We start from the raw sequence: 21977 nt of genomic DNA on the forward strand, positions 1-21977 counted from the left end.
CTTTTACCCTCTGAACAGCCTCAATTCGTCAGGGCATGGACTCTACAGGGTGTCGGAAGCGTTCCACAGGGATGCTGGCCCATGTGGACTCTACAAGGTGTCGAAAGCATTCCACAGGGATGCTGACCCATGTGGACTCTACAAGGTGTCTAAAGCGTTCCACAGGGATGCTGGCCCATGTTGACTCTACAAGGTGTTGAAAGCGTTCCACAGGGATGCTGACCCATGTTGACTCTACAAGGTGTTGAAAGCGTTCCACAGGGATGCTGGCCCATGTTGACTCTACAAGGTGTTGAAAGCGTTCCACAGGGATGCTGGCCCATGTTGACTCTACAAGGTGTTGAAAGCGTTCCACAGGGATGCTGGCCCATGTTGACGCCAATGCTTCTTACCACAGTTGTGTCAAGTTGGCTGGATGTCCTTTGGGTGGTGTACCGTGGGTGGTGTGCCGTGGGTGGTGTGCCGTGGGTGCCGTGCCGTGGGTGGTGTGCCGTGCCGTGGGTGGTGTGCCGTGCCGTGGGTGGTGTGCTGTGGGTGGTAGACCGTGGGTGGTGGACCGTGGGTGGTGGACCGTGGGTGGTGGACCGTGGGTGGTAGGTGGTGAAACTGTGAAGTATAAAAAACCCAGCAGCCTTGAAGTTCTTGACACAAACCGGTGCACCTGCATCTTTTGTCTTGCCCGTTCACCCTCTGAAAGGCACACGTACACAATCCGACTAGAACAGATCAACTTTGTTTTCCTACCAGGGGGAAATGAATTTGTTCATGTGCTTAAAAAAGTACAGTGATGTTACACACAAAAAAAACACAGAATAATACACAATAAAATGTACATGTGAGTGAATGTCTATGGAGTAATGTTATCTAGATAATATTTAAATGGACCTAAGTGACTAAGGGAATGTCTCTTTGGTCTCTCTATGGAGTTATCTGGATAATTTTTAAATGGACATAAGTGACTATGTAAGGGACTGGGTGTAACTGGAATTCAGGGTGAAAAAAAGGTGAACAGTGGTCTGTAAAGCCAATCAACATCAATCCGGTCAATACAAGAATTCAGGGAGATCTCCAGAGCAGAAGCAAAGAAAATGTCTATCTTTTCTGAGAAGGCCCTTTTATACAGGTAACTACCAAAATACAGGAAACCCTTCTGAGAAGGCCTTTTTATACAGGTAACTACCAAAATACAGGAAACCCTTCTGAGAAGGCCTTTTTATACAGGTAACTACCAAAATACAGGAAACCCTTCTGAGAAGGCCCTTTTATACAGGTAACTACCAAAATACAGGAACCCCTTCTGAGAAGGCCCTTTTATACAGGTAACTACCAAAATACAGGAAACCCTTCTGAGAAGGCCCTTTTATACAGGTAACTACCAAAATACAGGAACCCCTTCTGAGAAGGCCCTTTTATACAGGTAACTACCAAAATACAGGAAACCCTTGTGTAAATGTGGGATTCAAATGTATATTGAAAGCGACTGCTTCCACACAGTTGTGGTTTCTGAGTTTAATGAAGCAATTAACATCCCGTCATGCTCAGGGTCCTGTTAACGTCCCATCATGCTCAGGGTCATGTTAACGTCCCATCATGCTCAGGGTCATGTTAACGTCCCGTCATGCAATCACGGACTACAGGAAGAAACCCAGCCCAGTCACGGACCAGGATGTCTTGCTCCCAGGCAGACTAAATAACTTTTTTGCCCGCTTTGAGGACAATACAGTGCCACTGACACGGCCTGCAACGGAAACATGCGGTCTCTCCTTCACTGCAGCCGAAGTGAGTAAGACATTTAAACGTGTTAACCCTCGCAAGGCTGCAGGCCCAGACGGCATCCCCAGCCGCGCCCTCAGAGCATGCGCAGACCAGCTGGCCGGTGTGTTTACGGACATATTCAATCAATCCCTATACCAGTCTGCTGTTCCCACATGCTTCAAGAGGGCCACCATTGTTCCTGTTCCCAAGAAAGCTAAGGTAACTGAGCCAAACGACTACCGCCCCGTAGCACTCACATCCGTCATCATGAAGTGCTTTGAGAGACTAGTCAAGGACCATATCACCTCCACCCTACCTGACACCCTTGACCCACTCCAATTTGCTTACCGCCCAAATAGGTCCACAGACGATGCAATCTCAACCACACTGCACACTGCCCTAACCCATCTGGACAAGAGGAATACCTATGTGAGAATGCTGTTCATCGACTACAGCTCGGCATTCAACACCATAGTACCCTCCAAGCTCGTCATCAAGCTCGAGACCCTGGGTCTCGACCCCGCCCTGTGCAACTGGGTACTGGACTTCCTGACGGGCCGCCCCCAGGTGGTGAGGGTAGGCAACAACATCTCCTCCCCGCTGATCCTCAACACTGGGGCCCCACAAGGGTGCGTTCTGAGCCCTCTCCTGTACTCCCTGTTCACCCACGACTGCGTGGCCATGCACGCCTCCAACTCAATCATCAAGTTTGCGGACGACACAACAGTGGTAGGCTTGATTACCAACAACGACGAGACGGCCTACAGGGAGGAGGTGAGGGCCCTCGGAGTGTGGTGTCAGGAAAATAACCTCACACTCAACGTCAACAAAACTAAGGAGATGATTGTGGACTTCAGGAAACAGCAGAGGGAACACCCCCCCATCCACATCGATGGAACAGTAGTGGAGAGGGTAGCAAGTTTTAAGTTCCTCGGCATACACATCACAGACAAACTGAATTGGTCCACTCACACAGACAGCATCGTGAGGAAGGCGCAGCAGCGCCTCTTCAACCTCAGGAGGCTGAAGAAATTCGGCTTGTCACCAAAAGCACTCACAAACTTCTACAGATGCACAATCGAGAGCATCCTGGCGGGCTGTATCACCGCCTGGTATGGCAACTGCACCGCCCTCAACCGTAAGGCTCTCCAGAGGGTAGTGAGGTCTGCACAACGCATCACCGGGGCAAACTACCTGCCCTCCAGGACACCTACACCACCCGATGCTACAGGAAGGCCATAAAGATCATCAAGGACATCAACCACCCGAGCCACTGCCTGTTCACCCCGCTGCCATCCAGAAGGCGAGGTCAGTACAGGTGCATCAAAGCTGGGACCGAGAGACTGAAAAACAGCTTCTATCTCAAGGCCATCAGACTGTTAAACAGCCACCACTAACATTGAGTGGCTACTGCCAACACACTGTCAATGACACTGACTCTACTCCAGCCACTTTAATCATGGGAATCGATGGGAAATGATGTAAATATATCACTAGCCACTTTAAACAATGCTACCTTATATAATGTTACTTACCCTACATTGTTCATCTCATATGCATACGTTGATACTGTACTCTATATCATCGACTGCATCCTTATGTAATACATGTATCACTAGCCACTTTAACTATGCCACTTGGTTTACATACTTATCTCATATGTATATACTGTACTCGATATCATCTACTGTATCTTGCCTATGCTGCTCTGTACCATCACTCATTCATATATCCTTATGTACATATTCTTTATCCCCTTACACTGTGTATGACAGTAGTTTTTTGGAATTGTTAGTTAGATTACTTGCTCGTTATTACTGCATTGTCGGAACTAGAAGCACAAGCATTTCGCTACACTCGCATTAACATCTGCTAACCATGTGTATGTGACAAATAAAATTTGATTTGAATTTGATTTGATTTGATTTGCTTAGGGTCATGTTAAAAAATGCCCAGTTGCCCATTATGGCTAGAAGAAGAGATCTCAGTGACTGAAAGAGGGCTCTCATAGGAACATAGAGGATGTGTCTCAGTCACCAGATCTCAGTGACTGAAAAGGGCTCTCATAGGAACATAGAGGATGTGTCTCAGTCACCAGATCTCAGTGACTGAAAGAGGGCTCTCAAAGGAACATAGAGGATGTGTCTCAGTCACCAGATCTCAGTGACTGAAAAGGGCTCTCATAGGAACATAGAGGATGTGTCTCAGTCACCAGATCTCAGTGACTGAAAGAGGGCTCTCAAAGGAACATAGAGGGTGTGTCTCAGTCACCAGATCTCAGTGACTGAAAGAGGGCTCTCAAAGGAACATAGAGGGTGTGTCTCAGTCACCAGATCTCAGTGACTGAAAGAGGGCTCTCAAAGGAACATAGAGGGTGTGTCTCAGTCACCAAATCTCAGTGACTGAAAGAGGGCTCTCAAAGGAACATAGAAGGTGTGTCTCAGTCACCAGATCTCAACCCAATTGAACACTCTTGGGAGATTCTGAAGCGGCGCCTGAGACAGTGTTTTCCCACCACCATCAACAAAACACCAAATTATGTAATTTCTCGTGAAAGAATGGTGTCGCATCCCTCCAATAGAGTTCCAGACACTTGTAGAATATATACCAAGGAGCATTGAATCTGTTCTGGCGGTTGATGGTGGCCCAACATCCTATTAAGACACAGTATGTTGGTATTTCCTTTATTTTGGTAGTTACCTCTATATTAACCACATAGCACCTAAACACCAGCCCAGAGAGGCTTATAGGAAGTGACATCATCAGATTCTACAGAATCACACACAGTGTCACAGATTCATTATCAGTATGTCCTTGAATTCAGTCCAGTGTCAAACTTTAACCATAACATTCAACCCTGGTACTGACAGTTCAAATCAAATCAAATCAAATTTTATTTGTCACATACACATGGTTAGCAGATGTTAATGCGAGTGTAGCGAAATGCTTGTGCTTCTAGTTCCGACAATGCAGTAATAACCAACAAGTAATCTAACTAACAATTCCAAAACTACTGTCTTATACACAGTGTAAGGGGATAAAGAATATGTACATAAGGATATATGAATGAGTGATGGTACGGAGCAGCATAGGCAAGATACAGTAGATGGTATCGAGTACAGTATATACATATGAGATGAGTACGTAAACAAAGTGGCATAGTTAAAGTGGCTAGTGATACATGTATTACATAAGGATGCAGTCGATGATATAGAGTACAGTATATACGTATGCATATGAGATGAATAATGTAGGGTAAGTAACATTATATAAGGTAGCATTGTTTAAAGTGGCTAGTGATATATTTACATAATTTCCCATCAATTCCCATTATTAAAGTGGCTGGAGTTGAGTCAGTGTCAGTGTGTTGGCAGCAGCCACTCAATGTTAGTGGTGGCTGTTTAACAGTCTGATGGCCTTGAGATAGAAGCTGTTTTTCAGTCTCTCAGTCCCAGTTTTGATGCACCTGTACTGACCTCGCCTTCTGGATGATAGCGGGGTGAACAGGCAGTGGCTCGGGTGGTTGATGTCCTTGATGATCTTTATGGCCTTCCTGTAACATCGGGTGGTGTAGGTGTCCTGGAGGGCAGGTAGTTTGCCCCCGGTGATGCGTTGTGCAGACCTCACTACCCTCTGGAGAGCCTTACGGTTGTGGGCGGAGCAGTTGCCGTACCAGGCGGTGATACAGCCCGCCAGGATGCTCTCGATTGTGTATCTGTAGAAGTTTGTAAGTGCTTTTGGTGACAAGCCGAATTTCTTCAGCCTCCTGAGGTTGAAGAGGCGCTGCTGCGCCTTCTTGACGATGCTGTCTGTGTGAGTGGACCAATTCAGTTTGTCTGTGATGTGTATGCCGAGGAACTTAACTTGCTACCCTCTCCACTACTGTTCCATCGATGTGGATAGGGGGGTGTTCCCTCTGCTGTTTCCTGAAGTCCACAATCATCTCCTTAGTTTTGTTGACGTTGAGTGTGAGGTTATTTTCCTGACACCACACTCCGAGGGCCCTCACCTCCTCCCTGTAGGCCGCCTCGTCGTTGTTGGTAATCAAGCCTACCACTGTTGTGTCGTCCGCAAACTTGATGATTGAGTTGGAGGCGTGCGTGGCCACGCAGTCGTGGGTAAACAGGGAGTACAGGAGAGGGCTCAGAACGCACCCTTTTGGGGCCCCAGTGTTGAGGATCAGCGGGGTGGAGATGTTGTTGCCTACCCTCACCACCTGGGGGCGGCCCGTCAGGAAGTCCAGTACCCAGTTGCACAGGGCGGGGTCGAGACCCAGGGTCTCGAGCTTGATGACGAGCTTGGAGGGTACTATGGTGTTGAATGCCGAGCTGTAGTCGATGAACAGCATTCTCACATAGGTATTCCTCTTGTCCAGATGGGTTAGGGCAGTGTGCAGTGTGGTTGAGATTGCATCGTCTGTGGACCTATTTGGGCGGTAAGCAAATTGGAGTGGGTCTAGGGTGTCAGGTAGGGTGGAGGTGATATGGTCCTTGACTAGTTAAACCGGTTTAAACCAGTTAAAAGTAATGACATTACACAATTACAAAGACATTACCTAATTACACAACAGATAATTATAGACTAACAAGTAACAACTACATTAAATATGGTACTTAAACATAAATGTTTATCTCCTGTTTCCCTTTCCCCCAAGGGAAGGCATCTGTCGTGCTTCTTCCCGCACTTACAGTTGTTACCAAACCGATAGCTAGCCTGCTAATATTGTTGCACTTATATTGTTGCACTGCTAAGTCTTAGGCCCAGTTAACTAGTTTTCAACCTGATTTAAGATGTTAAATGTATGTACCCAGGATACCTTACCTTTAAGTCCAGGGTCAGCTCCCTCTTGACCTCTTGGATCGGCCAGCCCAAGCAAATCGTTATTTGTTCAGATGGTGACATAACATAAATATGTACTAAAAGCCATGCCCAGACTCGAAAACAAACGGAAAGGCTCGTGGCCACTAAACGAACCAGCAGCCTCACGGCTCTGCCAACTGGGACACTGACCGACCATCACCTGATGTGCTTATCAAGCAGGCTCAGCATCTGGACAAGGTTGCTGCTGCCCCCTGGGGGATAGAATGTGGAAGAAGTGGTAGTGAGCTGTAGTGTGCTGTCGACACTAAACTATTTACAGTGCTGTGGAAAAGTATTTGCCCCCTTTCAAAATTTCTCTACTCTACAATTTTTTTACTGACTGTTATCATTTATTCAACTTAAACCTAATATTAGATAAAGGGAACCTGAGTTTACAAAAATGAAATGGATACTTATTTCATAAACAGAGTTGTCACACCCTGATCTGTTTCACCTATCTGTGATTTTTTCCACCCTCCTCCAGGTGTCTTCCCTGTGTAAATCCCTTGTGTATTTATACCTGTGTTCTCTGTTTGTCTGGTGCTAGTTTGTCTTGTTTGTTCAAGTCTACCAGCGTTTTGTGTCTTAGCTCCTGCTTTTTCCAGTCTCTCTTTTCTCTTCCTCCTGGTTTTGACCCCTATCCGTCCTGACTCCGAGCCCGCCTGCCTGACCACTTTGCCTGTGCCTGACCCTGAAGCCTGTCTGCCGATCTGTACCTTTCCCCCCTTCTGGATTACCGACCTCTGCCTGAACCTGAGCCTGCCTGTCGCCCTGTATCGTTACCCCACCTCTGGGTTACTGGCCGAGGCACTCTTTCCTGAGCCCATGCAACTGGGCAGGGCTGGGCTGTCGCCAGTGGAACGGCAACATCGGATCAGCACAAGGAGCTGTCTGTATTGCGGGACTTTTGGTCATTTTGTGTCCTCATGCCTGGTAAAAACCAGGCTCACTGGTAGGAGCGAGTACTCTAGTGGGCCATATGGGGAACTTTTCTGCTTCCCTTACTCAAACCCATTTTCATGTCATTATGCTGTGGGGAAACCAGTCCAAATCTCTCCTGGTCCTCATTGACTCTGGGGACGATGAGAGCTTTTTGGACGCCACACTGGCTTCCGAGCTGAACATCCCCACTCAGCCCCTCTCCATTCCCGTGGATGTTAGAGCGTGGGACGGGCGCTTTATAGGTCGGGTCACCCATAACACCACTCCCATCAACCTATGGGTGTCAGGGAATCACAGCGAGACCATTCAGTTCCTGCTCATCAAGTCCCCCCAGATCCCCATGGTGTTGGGATTCTCCTGGCTCCAGCCACACAACCTACTCATCAACTGGTCTACAGGTGCCATCATGGGCTGGAGTCCGTTCTGCCACGCCCATTGTCTGAAGTCTGCGCAACCTGTTCTTGGGTCCTCGGTGGTTCCGGATCTCTACGCCATCCCCACGTAGTACCAGGTGTTCAGCAAGTCCCAGTCCACCTCCCTTCTGCCGAACTGCCCCTATGACTGCGAGATTGACCTTCTCCCTAGCACCACGCCACCCCGGGGTCGTCAGTACTCGCTGTCGGGACCTGAAACCAAGGCTATGGAGGACTAAATTGGGGACTCCCTAGCTACTGGATTTATCCGTCCCTCTTCCTCTCCTGCTGGTGCAGGATTCTTCTTCATGGAGAAGAAGGACAAGACCCTGCACCCGTGCATTGACTACCCAATGACATCACTGTAAAGAACCGTTATCCGCTACCACTCATTTCCTCTGCCTTCAAGCCGCTCCAGTCGGAGCAAATCAACCAGGACCTCGAGACCACTCTGCGCTGCCTGGTCTCCGCCAGCCCCACTGCCACGGGCCTATCACCGTTTGAGTGTTCCCTGGGGTATCAGTCCCCGCTCTTCCCTTAGCAGGAAGAGGAGGTTGGCATACCCTTCTGCCAGGATGTTTGTCCGCTGCTGTCGTATCTGGAGGAGAGCCCGGTCGGCCCTCAAGACCACCTTCAGGTATCGACGACAAGCAGATCGCCATCAGACCCTGGCTCCCCGGTATCGTCTCGGGCAGAAAGTATGGCTATCCACCCGGGATCTGCCCCACCTACCCGGGCAGAAAGTATGGCTGTCCACCCGGGATGTGCCCCACCTACCCGGGCAGAAAGTATGGCTATCCACCCGGGATCTGCCCAACCTACCCGGGCAGAAGGTATGGCTGTTCACCCGGGATCTACCCCACCTACCCGGGCAGAAATTATGGCTATCCACCCGGGATCTGCCCCACCTACCCGGGCAGAAGGTATGGCTATCCACCCGGGATCTGGCCCTTCGGGTGGAATCCCGCAAACTCTCCCCCCAGTTTATCGGCCCGTTTCTCCAAGATCATTAGACCCTCTGCTTCTGATGCCCCGTACCCTTCGTATACATCCCACCTTTCATGTGTCCAGGGTCAAATCCATGTCTCTCAGCCCTTTATCTCCTGTTTCCAGGTTACTGAGCCCTGCCTGTCTTGACCTGTCAATTGCCTGCCCCTGTTAGTTTAATATTCTATTGTCTTATCTTCATACCTGATAAGTTATGCAACACCCAATGCCCCTGTGTGAAAATAAATAGCCACTTTTTAGCTGCATTAAATCCAACCAAACTCTTCCTGGAGTTGTTGATCAGTCTCTCACATCGCTCTGGACGAATTATGGCCCACTCTTCCGTGCAGAACTTCTTTAACTCAACAACATTTGTGGGTTTTCAAGCATATGAACTGCTCATTTCAAGTCCTGCCACAACATCTCAATTGGGATTAAGTCTGAACTTTTAAATAGGCCATTTCAACACTTTTAAATGTGTTGTTTTTGTAGCCACTTTCATGTAGACTTGATTGTGTGTTTTGGATCATTGTTTCATTGCATGACCCAGCTGCTCGTCAGCATCAGCTCACAGACCGCAGTTCTGCATGCAAGACTGAGCCAAAATTCCTCCAGAGCGATGTAAGAGACTGACCAATAACTACAGGAAGTGTTTGGTTGGAGTCACTGCAACCAAAGGTGGCACAACCAGTTATTGAGTGTAAGGGGAAAATATTTTTACACACAGGGGAATTTGGTTTTGCATAACTTTGTTAATTAAATAAGTATCCATTTTATTTTTTGTAAACTCAGGTTCCCTTTATCTAATATTCAGTTTTGGTTGAAGATCTGATAACATTCAGTATCAAAAATATACGAAAATAGAAAAAATCAGAAAGGAGTCAAATACTTTTTCACAGGACTGTAAGCTATTGGGGCGGCAGATAGCCTAGTGGTTAGAGCGTTGGTCTAGTAACCGAAAGGTTGCAAGATCGAATCCCTGAGCTGACAAGGTAAAAATCTGTCGTTCTGCCCCTGAACAAGACAGTTAACCCACTGTTCCTAGGCCGTCATTGTAAATAAGAATTTGTTCTTAACTGACTTGCCTAGTTGATATTACATATCAAACCATATTCACAGTAAATCAAATACAGGAAAATAACTAATCAATTATATCTCTTCTCAGATGGACAGCATTCTGTATGCAGAGTTCTTGACCTGGAAAAACAGACCTAGTCTGGACAGAAGTTCAGCCTTCCTGGTGCGGATATACAGGGAGGACATCGGCCCCTGCCTCTCCTTCACACGATCTGAGGTACATAGAATACCATAACTATTCTAATAGCATAATAGAATAGACTACCATAACTATTCTAATAGAATACCATAACTATTCTAATAGCATAATAGAATAGAATACCATAACTATTCTAATAGAATACCATAACTATTCTAATAGCATAATAGAATAGAATACCATAACTATTCTAATAGAATACCATAACTATTCTAATAGCATAATAGAATAGAATACCATAACTATTGTAATAGAATACCATAACTATTCTAATAGCATAATAGAATAGACTACCATAACTATTCTAAGAGAATACCATAACTATTCTAATAGCATAATAGAATAGAATACCATAACTCTTCTAATAGTATAATAGAATAGAATACCATAACTATTCTAATAGCATAATAGAATAGGATACCATAACTATTCTAATAGCATAATAGGATACCATACCTATTCTATTAGCATAATAGGATACCATACCTATTCTATTAGCATAATAGGATACCATACCTATTCTATTGGCATAATAGGATACCATACCTATTCTATTGGCATAATAGGATACCATACCTATTCTATTAGCATAATAGGATACCATACCTATTCTATTAGCATAATAGGATACCATACCTATTCTATTAGCATAATAGGATACCATACCTATTCTATTAGCATAATAGGATACCATACCTATTCTATTAGCATAATAGGATACCATACCTATTCTATTAGCATAATAGGATACCGTACCTCTTCAATTAGCATAATAGGATACCGTACCTATTATATTGGCATAATAGGATACCGTAACTATTATATTGGCATAATAGGATACCGTAACTATTATATTGGCATAATAGGATACCGTAACTATTATATTGGCATAATAGGATACCGTAACTATTGGCATAATAGGATACCGTAACTATTCTATTGGCATAATAGGATACCGTACCTATTCTATTGGCATAATAGGATACCGTACCTATTCTATTGGCATAATAGGATACCGTACCTATTCTATTGGCATAATAGGATACCGTACCTCTTCTATTGGCATAATAGGATACCGTACCTATTCTATTGGCATAATAGGATACCGTACCTATTCTATTGGCATAATAGGATACCGTACCTCTTCTATTGGCATAATAGGATACCGTACCTCTTCTATTGGCATAATAGGATACCGTACCTATTCTATTGGCATAATAGGATACCGTACCTATTCTATTGGCATAATAGGATACCGTACCTATTCTATTGGCATAATAGGATACCGTACCTATTCTATTAGCATAATAGGATACCGTACCTATTCTATTAGCATAATAGGATACCGTACCTATTCTATTAGCATAATAGGATACCGTACCTCTTCAATTAGCATAATAGGATACCATACCTATTATATTGGCATAATAGGATACCGTAACTATTATATTGGCATAATAGGATACCGTACCTATTCTATTGGCATAATAGGATACCGTACCTATTCTATTGGCATAATAGGATACCGTACCTATTCTATTGGCATAATAGGATACCGTACCTATTCTATTGGCATAATAGGATACCGTACCTATTCTATTGGCATAATAGGATACCGTACCTCTTCTATTGGCATAATAGGATACCGTACCTCTTCTATTGGCATAATAGGATACCGTACCTCTTCTATTGGCATAATAGGATACCGTACCTATTCTATTGGCATAATAGGATACCGTACCTATTCTATTGGCATAATAGGATACCGTACCTATTCTATTGGCATAATAGGATACCGTACCTATTCTATTGGCATAATAGGATACCGTACCTTTTCTATTGGCATACTATGTTAATACATGTACATGTGTCGGGAGGCGAAAGGCTTTTGTGTGCATATATAGTTTGTTGTTGTATTAATGCAATGTGACTCCTTGTTCTGGACACAGTTGTCTCAGTCAGTCCAGAGTGCAGTGGAGAACAACTCTCTAACCATCGAGCCGGTGGCCATGTCAGCTTTATCCATGGTCAAGGCCAACGCCATAGAGTGTGGCGGGCCCAAGTGAGTCATCCCTCAATGTTATTAAAATGTTATCACAACTTTATTATAATGTTTTAAGGCTGTTTTCCTCAGAAAATGTAGTCCACTTCATGTTTTGTTTCCTTGCTGTGATACGTCAGAGAGTATCGTGATATTGGTCATGACAACAGTAATCACAACTGAACCACACCCATCTGTCTCTAGTAATCATTCAATAACTATTCATGCTCAAATAAACTCTCTCGCTCTCCTTCCTCTTGGTGATTTTTCACAATTACACCTGTCATCTATAATGAATATCATTATTATTATCATTGCAAATTATGCGAACTTGATTGGTTTGACTTTGAATAGATTAGTTTAGTTTTTCTCTTCAAATCTGTTATGGGTTTTGGGGGTTTCCTCTTGAGTCCTAATGAGCTGAATCAATGGGCTACACTGATAATGTGGCACTGCTTCCTAATCAAATGTTGATTGAATTATTTTCCCCAGTGGCTTGAAGGCAGCAGTAGAGATGTAAGTAACTTTAGGAGCGAATCATTTCATTTTTCTTTTCCACTAACAACAAACTGTTCTGTGCTCTGTTGTTCACTGTCCTTTATCACTGTCCTCTCTCATCAGAATGCCCTTCAGCACTCTGTCCAGCCATGCATGTCTTGTTGTTGATCACTGCCATCTTGTCTGTCCTCCCGGTGTGTCTGTAGTCTAACATACCTAACATTTCTCAGATGTATCTAACTCCATCCGTGTGGAGGAAGCGACTCCATATCTGTCCAGTGTTCAGCTTTTAAGGCCATTTTATTTGTTCCTTTTCTGATGTTAAACAACTAACCATCATGTTGTCGTGTCTTCTACATGTATTGCCCGGTTTCCCAGACCCAGTTTAAGCCTAGTCCTGGATGAAAGAACTTGCTCAGTGGAGAATCTCCCTTGAAAGAGCTTTTAAGTATATGTTGAGGCTTAATTTGTGTCCGTGAAACCCGACGCCGTAGAATTCCATAAATGAGAGAGTTAGTTGGTGTTTTTGTTTAGTTTTTTTCTCTCTGCCTCTATAACAGGAAGTGTGCGTTGAGCGGCATATCCCGGTCCTGTAAGCACCAAATCAAACTGGGTGACGAAGAGAGTTACTACTATATCTCACCCTCCAGCAGGGCACGGGTACCTAGCAACCATGTTTGTTGTTTTTTTGAAAAATGTATTTCAAAATAAAAATGTATGTTTTCACTTATCCTCCTCAACATCTACAGACATATAAATAGGACTACTTTTTAATGTTTATACATATTTTTTATCACTTATGATCACCTATGTGAGAGAACTTTTGTTTGAAAGTGTGTGTGAGCCATTCCTCAATTCCGCCCCTCTAGATCACAGCCGTGTGTAACTTCTTCACCTATATCCGCTATATTCAGCAGGGCCTGGTCAGACATGATGGTAAGTCAGACGTCCCCCCTTCTAAAAGATAGACACAGAGAGAGATCAACAATAGACCCATTTTAACAGCGAAAAATGACAGTGGCAATAAGTTATCTTTGTTACTGCAGACATTAAATCTTGTCTGGCGTTCTGAATCTTGACTGAAACCATTTCAACCCTCATGTCTTTGTCTCTCTCTGTCTTTGTCTCTGCCCGCCACCAGCGGAACAGATGTTCTGGGAGGTGACACGTCTACGGAGGGAGATGACTGTGGCCAAGCTGGGCTTCTACCTCACAGACCAGGAATAGGAGGACAGATGGGAGGAGATGTCACCGTAGACCTAGGTCGTGTTTATTAGGGCACACTGGAGCAAAACGTTTAAAAATGTTGTGCAACGGACAATGAAAATTAGCTAATTTCTTCCTCTTCGTGCCCAGTGAACACGGCCCAGGGTTAAAAGACAGGAGTCACCAATCAACTGTACGATTTGAGAGTCAGATCACCTGTACCGGTTTCACACTGTCAGGACAACCCAAACTGAACTGGGCTGGCTTGGTTTGGCTCAGTAGTGTGAGAAGCCCTCAGAAGGACATGCGGGACACAGAAACCGGATGGAGGCTTCAGGAGAACTATGCTGCTCACTTTTCATTCACACAGTGCCATATACCCTCCAGTACTGCGGCATTACCCCTAGGTGTTGTCTCCTCTCTCCTTAGAACCACCCTTGTCTCCTCTCTCCTTAGAACCACCATGGTCTCCTATCACTTTAGAACCACCGTTGTCTCCTCTCACCTTAGAACCACCGTTGTCTCCTCCCTCCTTAGAACCACCGTTGTCTCCTCTCTCCTTAGAACCACAGTTGTCTCCTCTCTCTTTAGAACCACAGTTGTCTCCTCTCTCCTTAGAACCACAGTTGTCTCCTCTCTCCTTAGAACCACAGTTGTCTCCTCTCTCTTTAGAACCACAGTTGTCTCCTCTCTCTTTAGAACCACAGTTGTCTCCTCTCTCCTTAGAACCACTGCAGCAAACCAGACCACCTCTTACTTTGCCTTAACCTTGATAGATTCTTGCAGTACATTGTAAATGCCTTGCATGGTTAATACAGAAAATATGTCTGTAGTTAGAATGGGTTATAGAAGGGCAGCGATTTACTCTGAAAATACCTGCATTTAGGCTGTTTAGTACGAACCAGTTCAGAAATAGTGTGTACACATCCTGTTACATTCAGGTACTTCAGTTAAATAAATAAAAAATAAAGAATCAGATTCACTTTATTTGCCAAGAACATTTACACATACCCAGATGAATAGGAGCTTCCACTTTTGTGCTGCGACTTGCAGTTACACGGTACCAGAAATACAAGTTCCTGAACGAAATGCCTATTCAGTGTCCTCAAATATCCTCGTCTTCATTCTGGATGCTGTGCCAGTTTTAGCAATGACTTCTCCTAGAAACAGAGGTTACAGTCATTTGTTATTTAACATAATGGAATAATAAACCAACCATGGATGATTAAGCAATACGTTGTTTCTCTCTCTCCCTAACACTCCCAATGTATTCTCTCCCTAACACTCCCAATGTATTCTCTCCCTAACACTCCCAGTGTATTCTCTCCCTAACACTCCCAATGTATTCTCTCCCTAACACTCCCAATGTATTCTCTCCCTAACACTCCCAATGTATTCTCTCCCTAACTCTCCCAATGTATTCTCTCCCTAACACTCCCAGTGTATTCTCTCCCTAACACTCCCAATGTATTCTCTCCCTAACACTCCCAATGTATTCTCTCCCTAACACTCCCAGTGTATTCTCTCCCTAACACTCCCAATGTATTCTCTCCCTAACACTCCCAATGTATTCTCTCCCTAACACTCCCAATGTATTCTCTCCCTAACACTCCCAATGTATTCTCTCCCTAACACTCCCAATGTATTCTCTCCCTAACACTCCCAATGTATTCTCTCCCTAACACTCCCAATGTATTCTCTCCCTAACACTCCCAGTGTATTCTCTCCCTAACACTCCCAGTGTATTCTCTCCCTAACACTCCCAGTGTATTCTCTCCCTAACACTCCCAATGTATTCTCTCCCTAACACTCCCAATGTATTCTCTCCCTAACACTCCCAATGTATTCTCTCCCTAACACTCCCAATGTATTCTCTCCCTAACACTCCCAATGTATTCTCTCCCTAACACTCCCAATGTATTCTCTCCCTAACACTCCCAATGTATTCTCTCCCTAACACTCCCAGTGTATTCTCTCCCTAACTCTCCCAATGTATTCTCTCCCTAACACTCCCAGTGTATTCTCTCCCTAACCTCCCAGTGTATTCTCTCCCTAACACTCCCAGTGTATTCTCTCCCTAACACTCCCAATGTATTCTCTCCCTAACACTCCCAATGTATTCTCTCCCTAACACTCCCAATGTATTCTCTCCCTAACACTCCCAGTGTATTCTCTCCCTAACACTCCCAGTGTATTCTCTCCCTAACACTCCCAATGTATTCTCTCCCTAACACTCCCAGTGTATTCTCTCCCTAACACTCCCAGTGTATTCTCTCCCTAACACTCCCAATGTATTCTCTCCCTAACACTCCCAGTGTATTCTCTCCCTAACACTCCCAGTGTATTCTCTCCCTAACACTCCCAGTGTATTCTCTCCCTAACACTCCCAGTGTATTCTCTCCCTAACACTCCCAGTGTATTCTCTCCCTAACACTCCCAGTGTATTCTCTCCCTAACACTCCCAGTGTATTCTCTCCCTAACACTCCCAGTGTATTCTCTCCCTAACACTCCCAGTGTATTCTCTCCCTAACACTCCCAGTGTATTCTCTCCCTAACACTCCCAGTGTATTCTCTCCCTAACACTCCCAGTGTATTCTCTCCCTAACACTCCCAGTGTATTCTCTCCCTAACACTCCCAGTGTATTCTCTCCCTAACACTCCCAGTGTATTCTCTCCCTAACACTCCCAGTGTATTCTCTCCCTAACACTCCCAGTGTATTCTCTCCCTAACACTCCCAATGTATTCCGTTTTTAAAAAACTATCTAGTTGGGAAATATAATCGCTTTAAATTGACAGTTGTATTTGCACTCCTGTAACATGTCATTTCAAATTCTCTATTTTGTATAATAATAATAATAATATATAAGCCATACATTTATTTTTTTGTTTAACCTTTATTTAACCAGGCAAGTCAGTTAATAAGAACAAATTCTTATTTTCAACGACGGCCTAGGAACAGTGGGTTAACGGCCTGTTCAGGGGCAGAACGACAGATTTGTGCCTTGTCAGCTCGGGGATTTGAACTTGCAACCTTCCGGTTACTAGTCCAACGCTCTAACCACTAGGCTACCCTGCTGCCTCTACACTCTAACCACTAGGCTACCCTGCCGCCCCTACACTCTAACCACTAGGCTACCCTGCCGCCTCTACACTCTAACCACTAGGCTACCCTGCCGCCCCTACACTCTAACCACTAGGCTACCCTGCCGCCCCTACACTCTAACCACTAGGCTACCCTGCCGCCCCTACACTCTAACCACTAGGCTACCCTGCCGCCCCTACACTCTAACCACTAGGCTACCCTGCCGCCCCTACACTCTAACCACTAGGCTACCCTGCCGCCTCTACACTCTAACCACTAGGCTACCCTGCCGCCCCTACACTCTAACCACTAGGCTACCCTGCCGCCCCTACACTCTAACCACTAGGCTACCCTGCCGCCCCTACACTCTAACCACTAGGCTACCCTGCCGCCCCTACACTCTAACCACTAGGCTACCCTGCCGCCCCTACACTCTAACCACTAGGCTACCCTGCCGCCCCTACACTCTAACCACTAGGCTACCCTGCCGCCCCTACACTCTAACCACTAGGCTACCCTGCCGCCCCTACACTCTAACCACTAGGCTACCCTGCCGCCCCTACACTCTAACCACTAGGCTACCCTGCCGCCCCTACACTCTAACCACTAGGCTACCCTGCCGCCCCTACACTCTAACCACTAGGCTACCCTGCCGCCCTACACTCTAACCACTAGGCTACCCTGCCGCCCCTACACTCTAACCACTAGGCTACCCTGCCGCCCCTACACTCTAACCACTAGGCTACCCTGCCGCCCCTACACTCTAACCACTAGGCTACCCTGCCGCCCCTACACTCTAACCACTAGGCTACCCTGCCGCCTCTACACTCTAACCACTAGGCTACCCTGCCGCCCCTACACTCTAACCACTAGGCTACCCTGCCGCCCCTACACTCTAACCACTAGGCTACCCTGCCGCCCCTACACTCTAACCACTAGGCTACCCTGCCGCCCCTACACTCTAACCACTAGGCTACCCTGCCGCCCCTACACTCTAACCACTAGGCTACCCTGCCGCCTCTACACTCTAACCACTAGGCTACCCTGCCGCCCCTACACTCTAACCACTAGGCTACCCTGCCGCCCCTACACTCTAACCACTAGGCTACCCTGCCGCCCCTACACTCTAACCACTAGGCTACCCTGCCGCCCCTACACTCTAACCACTAGGCTACCCTGCCGCCCCTACACTCTAACCACTAGGCTACCCTGCCGCCCCTACACTCTAACCACTAGGCTACCCTGCCGCCCCTACACTCTAACCACTAGGCTACCCTGCCGCCCCTACACTCTAACCACTAGGCTACCCTGCCGCCCCTACACTCTAACCACTAGGCTACCCTGCCGCCCCTACACTCTAACCACTAGGCTACCCTGCCGCCCCTACACTCTAACCACTAGGCTACCCTGCCGCCCCTACACTCTAACCACTAGGCTACCCTGCCGCCCCTACACTCTAACCACTAGGCTACCCTGCCGCCCCTACACTCTAACCACTAGGCTACCCTGCCGCCCCTACACTCTAACCACTAGGCTACCCTGCCGCCCCTACACTCTAACCACTAGGCTACCCTGCCGCCCCTACACTCTAACCACTAGGCTACCCTGCCACCTCTACACTCTAACCACTAGGCTACCCTGCCGCCCCATGACCAAATAATGTGTAGCTTTGCATGGATACATCGCCATATACTGTAGTGTTTATACCATATCTGACATGAAAAGCCTAATCAAACTAAATGAACACTATTCACGTCTGAACGTGCAATAGTAACTGCTTTCCTCTTAGGGTGCGTTTACACAGGCAGCTCGATTCTGGTCTTTTGCCCACTAATTGGTCCTGGTATTTATTAGGGGATCCTCATTAGTCGCTGCAAAAGCATCAGCTACTCTTCCTGGGGTCCACAGGAAGCAATACATAGTACGGAAAGATCGTTTTTAGTCAAGGACTGAAATACATGCATTTAAAACTTCACACACAGCTATCATATGAGTACATGCAGTAGGCACACTGGACCTGGGGACTGTGAAGAGACCTCTGGTGGCATGTATCTAGGTCTAATGCATAGTACAGCGCAGGTTACAATACAAAGATATCAAAATACCTGTGTCTCTTCACAGTCCTCCATAAGGTGTTATTATATCTGTTTTTATTGCTAGCTTGAGTTACCTGGGGGTCCCCTAGCTTGAGTTACCTGGGGTCCCCTAGCTTGAGTTACCTGGGGTGGCAGAGAGTTTGATGTAGTCGTGGCTCTATTTCATATTTTGTGTTTCCCAGCCTCTGTTCTGGACCTGGGGACTGTGAAGAGACCTCTGGTGGCATGTTTTGTGTTGAACCAACGAGTGTCCAAACTGTGTGCCTACTGCTTGAACAGACAGTTTGGTATCTTCAACACCTCGCACAAAGACCAATAGGGATGCAGTCAATCTCTCCTCAACTTTGAGCCAGGAGAGACTGACATGCATGTTACTGACACTTTGATAGAGCAACGCCCTATCATGGCCAGACCTCTTCCCATTTTAGCAACCATTGAGTCTATGTTTTGACCATGACAGCATGCTATCTAGGGTTACACCCAGCAGTTTAGTCTCCTCAACTTGCTCAATAGCCACATTATTCAATAAAATACCTGTGGGTAATTTGTCAGAAAAATATCTCAAAAACTAAAAGCATAATTCAGCACCAGCCTATTGCTAGTTACCCATTCTAAAACTGACTGGAGTTCTATGTTAGGGGTCTGTTATTTAGTTTACTGTTGCAGCCGATGTGTATACTGTTGAATTGTCAACGTACATAGAAACAAAGATTTTATTCAAGGTCAGTGGAGGGTCATTTGTAAAAACAGAAATCAATAATGACCCTAACCGGCTGCCCTGCGGTACACCACAGTCAACTGAATTTACATGGCTTCCATTAATGAAAACCCTCTGTGTTCTATTAGACAGTTAACTCTCAATCCATAATAGGTCAGAGGATGGAAATCCATAACACAAGTTTTTTCAGCAAAAGGTTATGATCAAAAGCTGCACTGAAGTCTAAAAAAACAACTCCCACAATCTTCTTTATTATCAATTTATTTCAGCCAATCATCAGTCATTTGTGCAGAACATGCTAAAAGCTCAGAAAAAGATCTGATGTGAAAAGATCTGATGTGATTGATCAAAAGACCAATTTGTGGAAAACATCAGAATTGGGCTGCCTGTATAAACGTAGCCTTAGGGCCCGATTCAAATCAAATCCACTACAGCCGACATCCGCATAGCTGATATTTTGACGCTGTCGGAGGTGGAACAACTGCGTTAAGAGCTGTGAAATCAACAAGCAGCTCCCCCGGCATTATACCTAAAGTGGACATTGTCGTTGGCTGCACGGAGTCTCATTAAGAGAAATCCAGTGTTGTTTACCACTTCGAACATGTGCTATGTCATCTACACGTCATTATTTTGTTGAATGATTTCCAATTTGAGTGTCATTATTTCTATATGGCCTATACTTTCTCGTTCTGGACTTGGGGGTGGGTGTGGCTTCGTGAGCAACTGCTCACCGATTTGACAGCTCTAAACGCAGTTCCCTCCCCGCCAAAACAGCAGCATTGCGGGCGTCAGCTAAACGCTTGATCAAAAAACACAAATCAACATTTTAATTGGGCCACATACGTGTTTAGCAGATGTTACTGTGGGTCTAGCGAAAGGTTCGATCTGATTGGTTGGGAGAGTCATGTTTATGAGCTCGGAATCTTTGCCTTGTTCCGGCAATATAACAACCAGTATGATCGTATTCTCCAAGAGTCACACAGTTGCGCTGATTGATAGTAAATATATAGTGACCAGTGAGTTGTGTCTGGTCTAGTCTGCTGTCTCTGTTATAGTCTCTTGAATCTGCAATGATTAGTTATGGCAAATGATATTTGCTCAAATCATGTTTCCATTTTTTATTTTATTAATGTAATGTATCATAGAAATGAAGGGCTCTATTCAATCCGTGTTGCTGAAGTTCAGCGTTACAGCGCGATTTAAATGTAAAAGCAATGTTCCCGTGATAGTGGAGACGGCTGTTATCTTTACATTTCTATCAAGCGATCTGGAACGCCACTTCAGCGATCAAGGCCGGAGTTCTATTTGTATGTGAAAATACCATGTGATGCATTTGCTTGCATTGCCTGCATTTTTTTTAGGGTGCCTTGGTTGGCCACTTTACGCAAATTAAAAAGCGTGGCTTAGTGCTGAGCGATTAGTGCTTTTTGAGGTCGGTTTGGTGTCCGTTCGATTATATATATATTTTTAAAGAATCATTGATTTTGATATATATTTACATTAAATGCACTTTGCATTATGTGGGTTGAATGCTGTAACAACACAATTACTTTACCATAATAAAATATTTCAGTTAGTGTATAATACATTTGATGACTATTATTTAATTCCAAGTCATCTCATCTCAATATCCCCTCATGATCATGCATTCTTTTGTCTCTTCTGTAGCAGGCATAAAATATACACAGAACGGACAAGTAGGTGTGCAATGGATTATGGTCATTGTAGTTAATTACCACGTTTTCTGCGATTAAACTATGAAGAATATTAGCCTGCTGGAAACTACAACTCCCTACTACATCGCACAGTTCAGCCTGGATCTGTTTTTAATCTCTAGAGAAACTTCTTCACGGTGTGCATTGAGGTCACAGGAAAATAAATCATTGAACCAACATCTGTGAATTAGTTGTTTATAAAATGAAAAATAACCGAAATGCAAGTTAATCCCTCAGCATTAGTGTGGCTTTAACCCACAGAAGCCCTGCCTGAAGTAGCCTACAAATCATGTACTGTGGAATCCTTCCAATAAAGAGACATATTTGACCTCAGGGCCCAGGCAGGTCACTAGATTTAGGTTGTTACCAAGAAGTGGATGGTTTAG

At 45.3% G+C, this 21977-nt stretch overlaps 1 protein-coding gene across 5 annotated transcripts in view; it reads left to right on the top strand.

Annotated features, from left to right (window-relative positions):
• rab3il1 (RAB3A interacting protein (rabin3)-like 1) overlaps positions 1-15211 on the top strand; it is a 30256-nt gene extending 15045 nt beyond the window's left edge. For 2 of the 5 annotated variants that reach the window (XM_042321462.1, XM_042321597.1), the window contains 6 exons: positions 10123-10251; positions 12183-12295; positions 12767-12790; positions 13333-13447; positions 13642-13708; positions 13914-15211. In XM_042321462.1, coding sequence (XP_042177396.1) covers positions 10123-10251; positions 12183-12295; positions 12767-12790; positions 13333-13447; positions 13642-13708; positions 13914-13999 — 534 coding nt within the window. In that variant the 3' untranslated portion in view covers positions 14000-15211. The remainder of the gene's footprint in view (positions 1-10122; positions 10252-12182; positions 12296-12766; positions 12791-13332; positions 13448-13641; positions 13709-13913) is intronic. The other 3 variants (XM_042321505.1, XM_042321531.1, XM_042321554.1) reach the window with 3 other exon arrangements.
• Positions 15212-21977: the final 6766 nt, after the last annotated feature.

Source organism: Oncorhynchus tshawytscha, linkage group LG01 (genome assembly GCF_018296145.1).
Source record: "Oncorhynchus tshawytscha isolate Ot180627B linkage group LG01, Otsh_v2.0, whole genome shotgun sequence".
In the NCBI taxonomy this organism is placed as follows: Eukaryota; Metazoa; Chordata; class Actinopteri; order Salmoniformes; family Salmonidae; genus Oncorhynchus; species Oncorhynchus tshawytscha.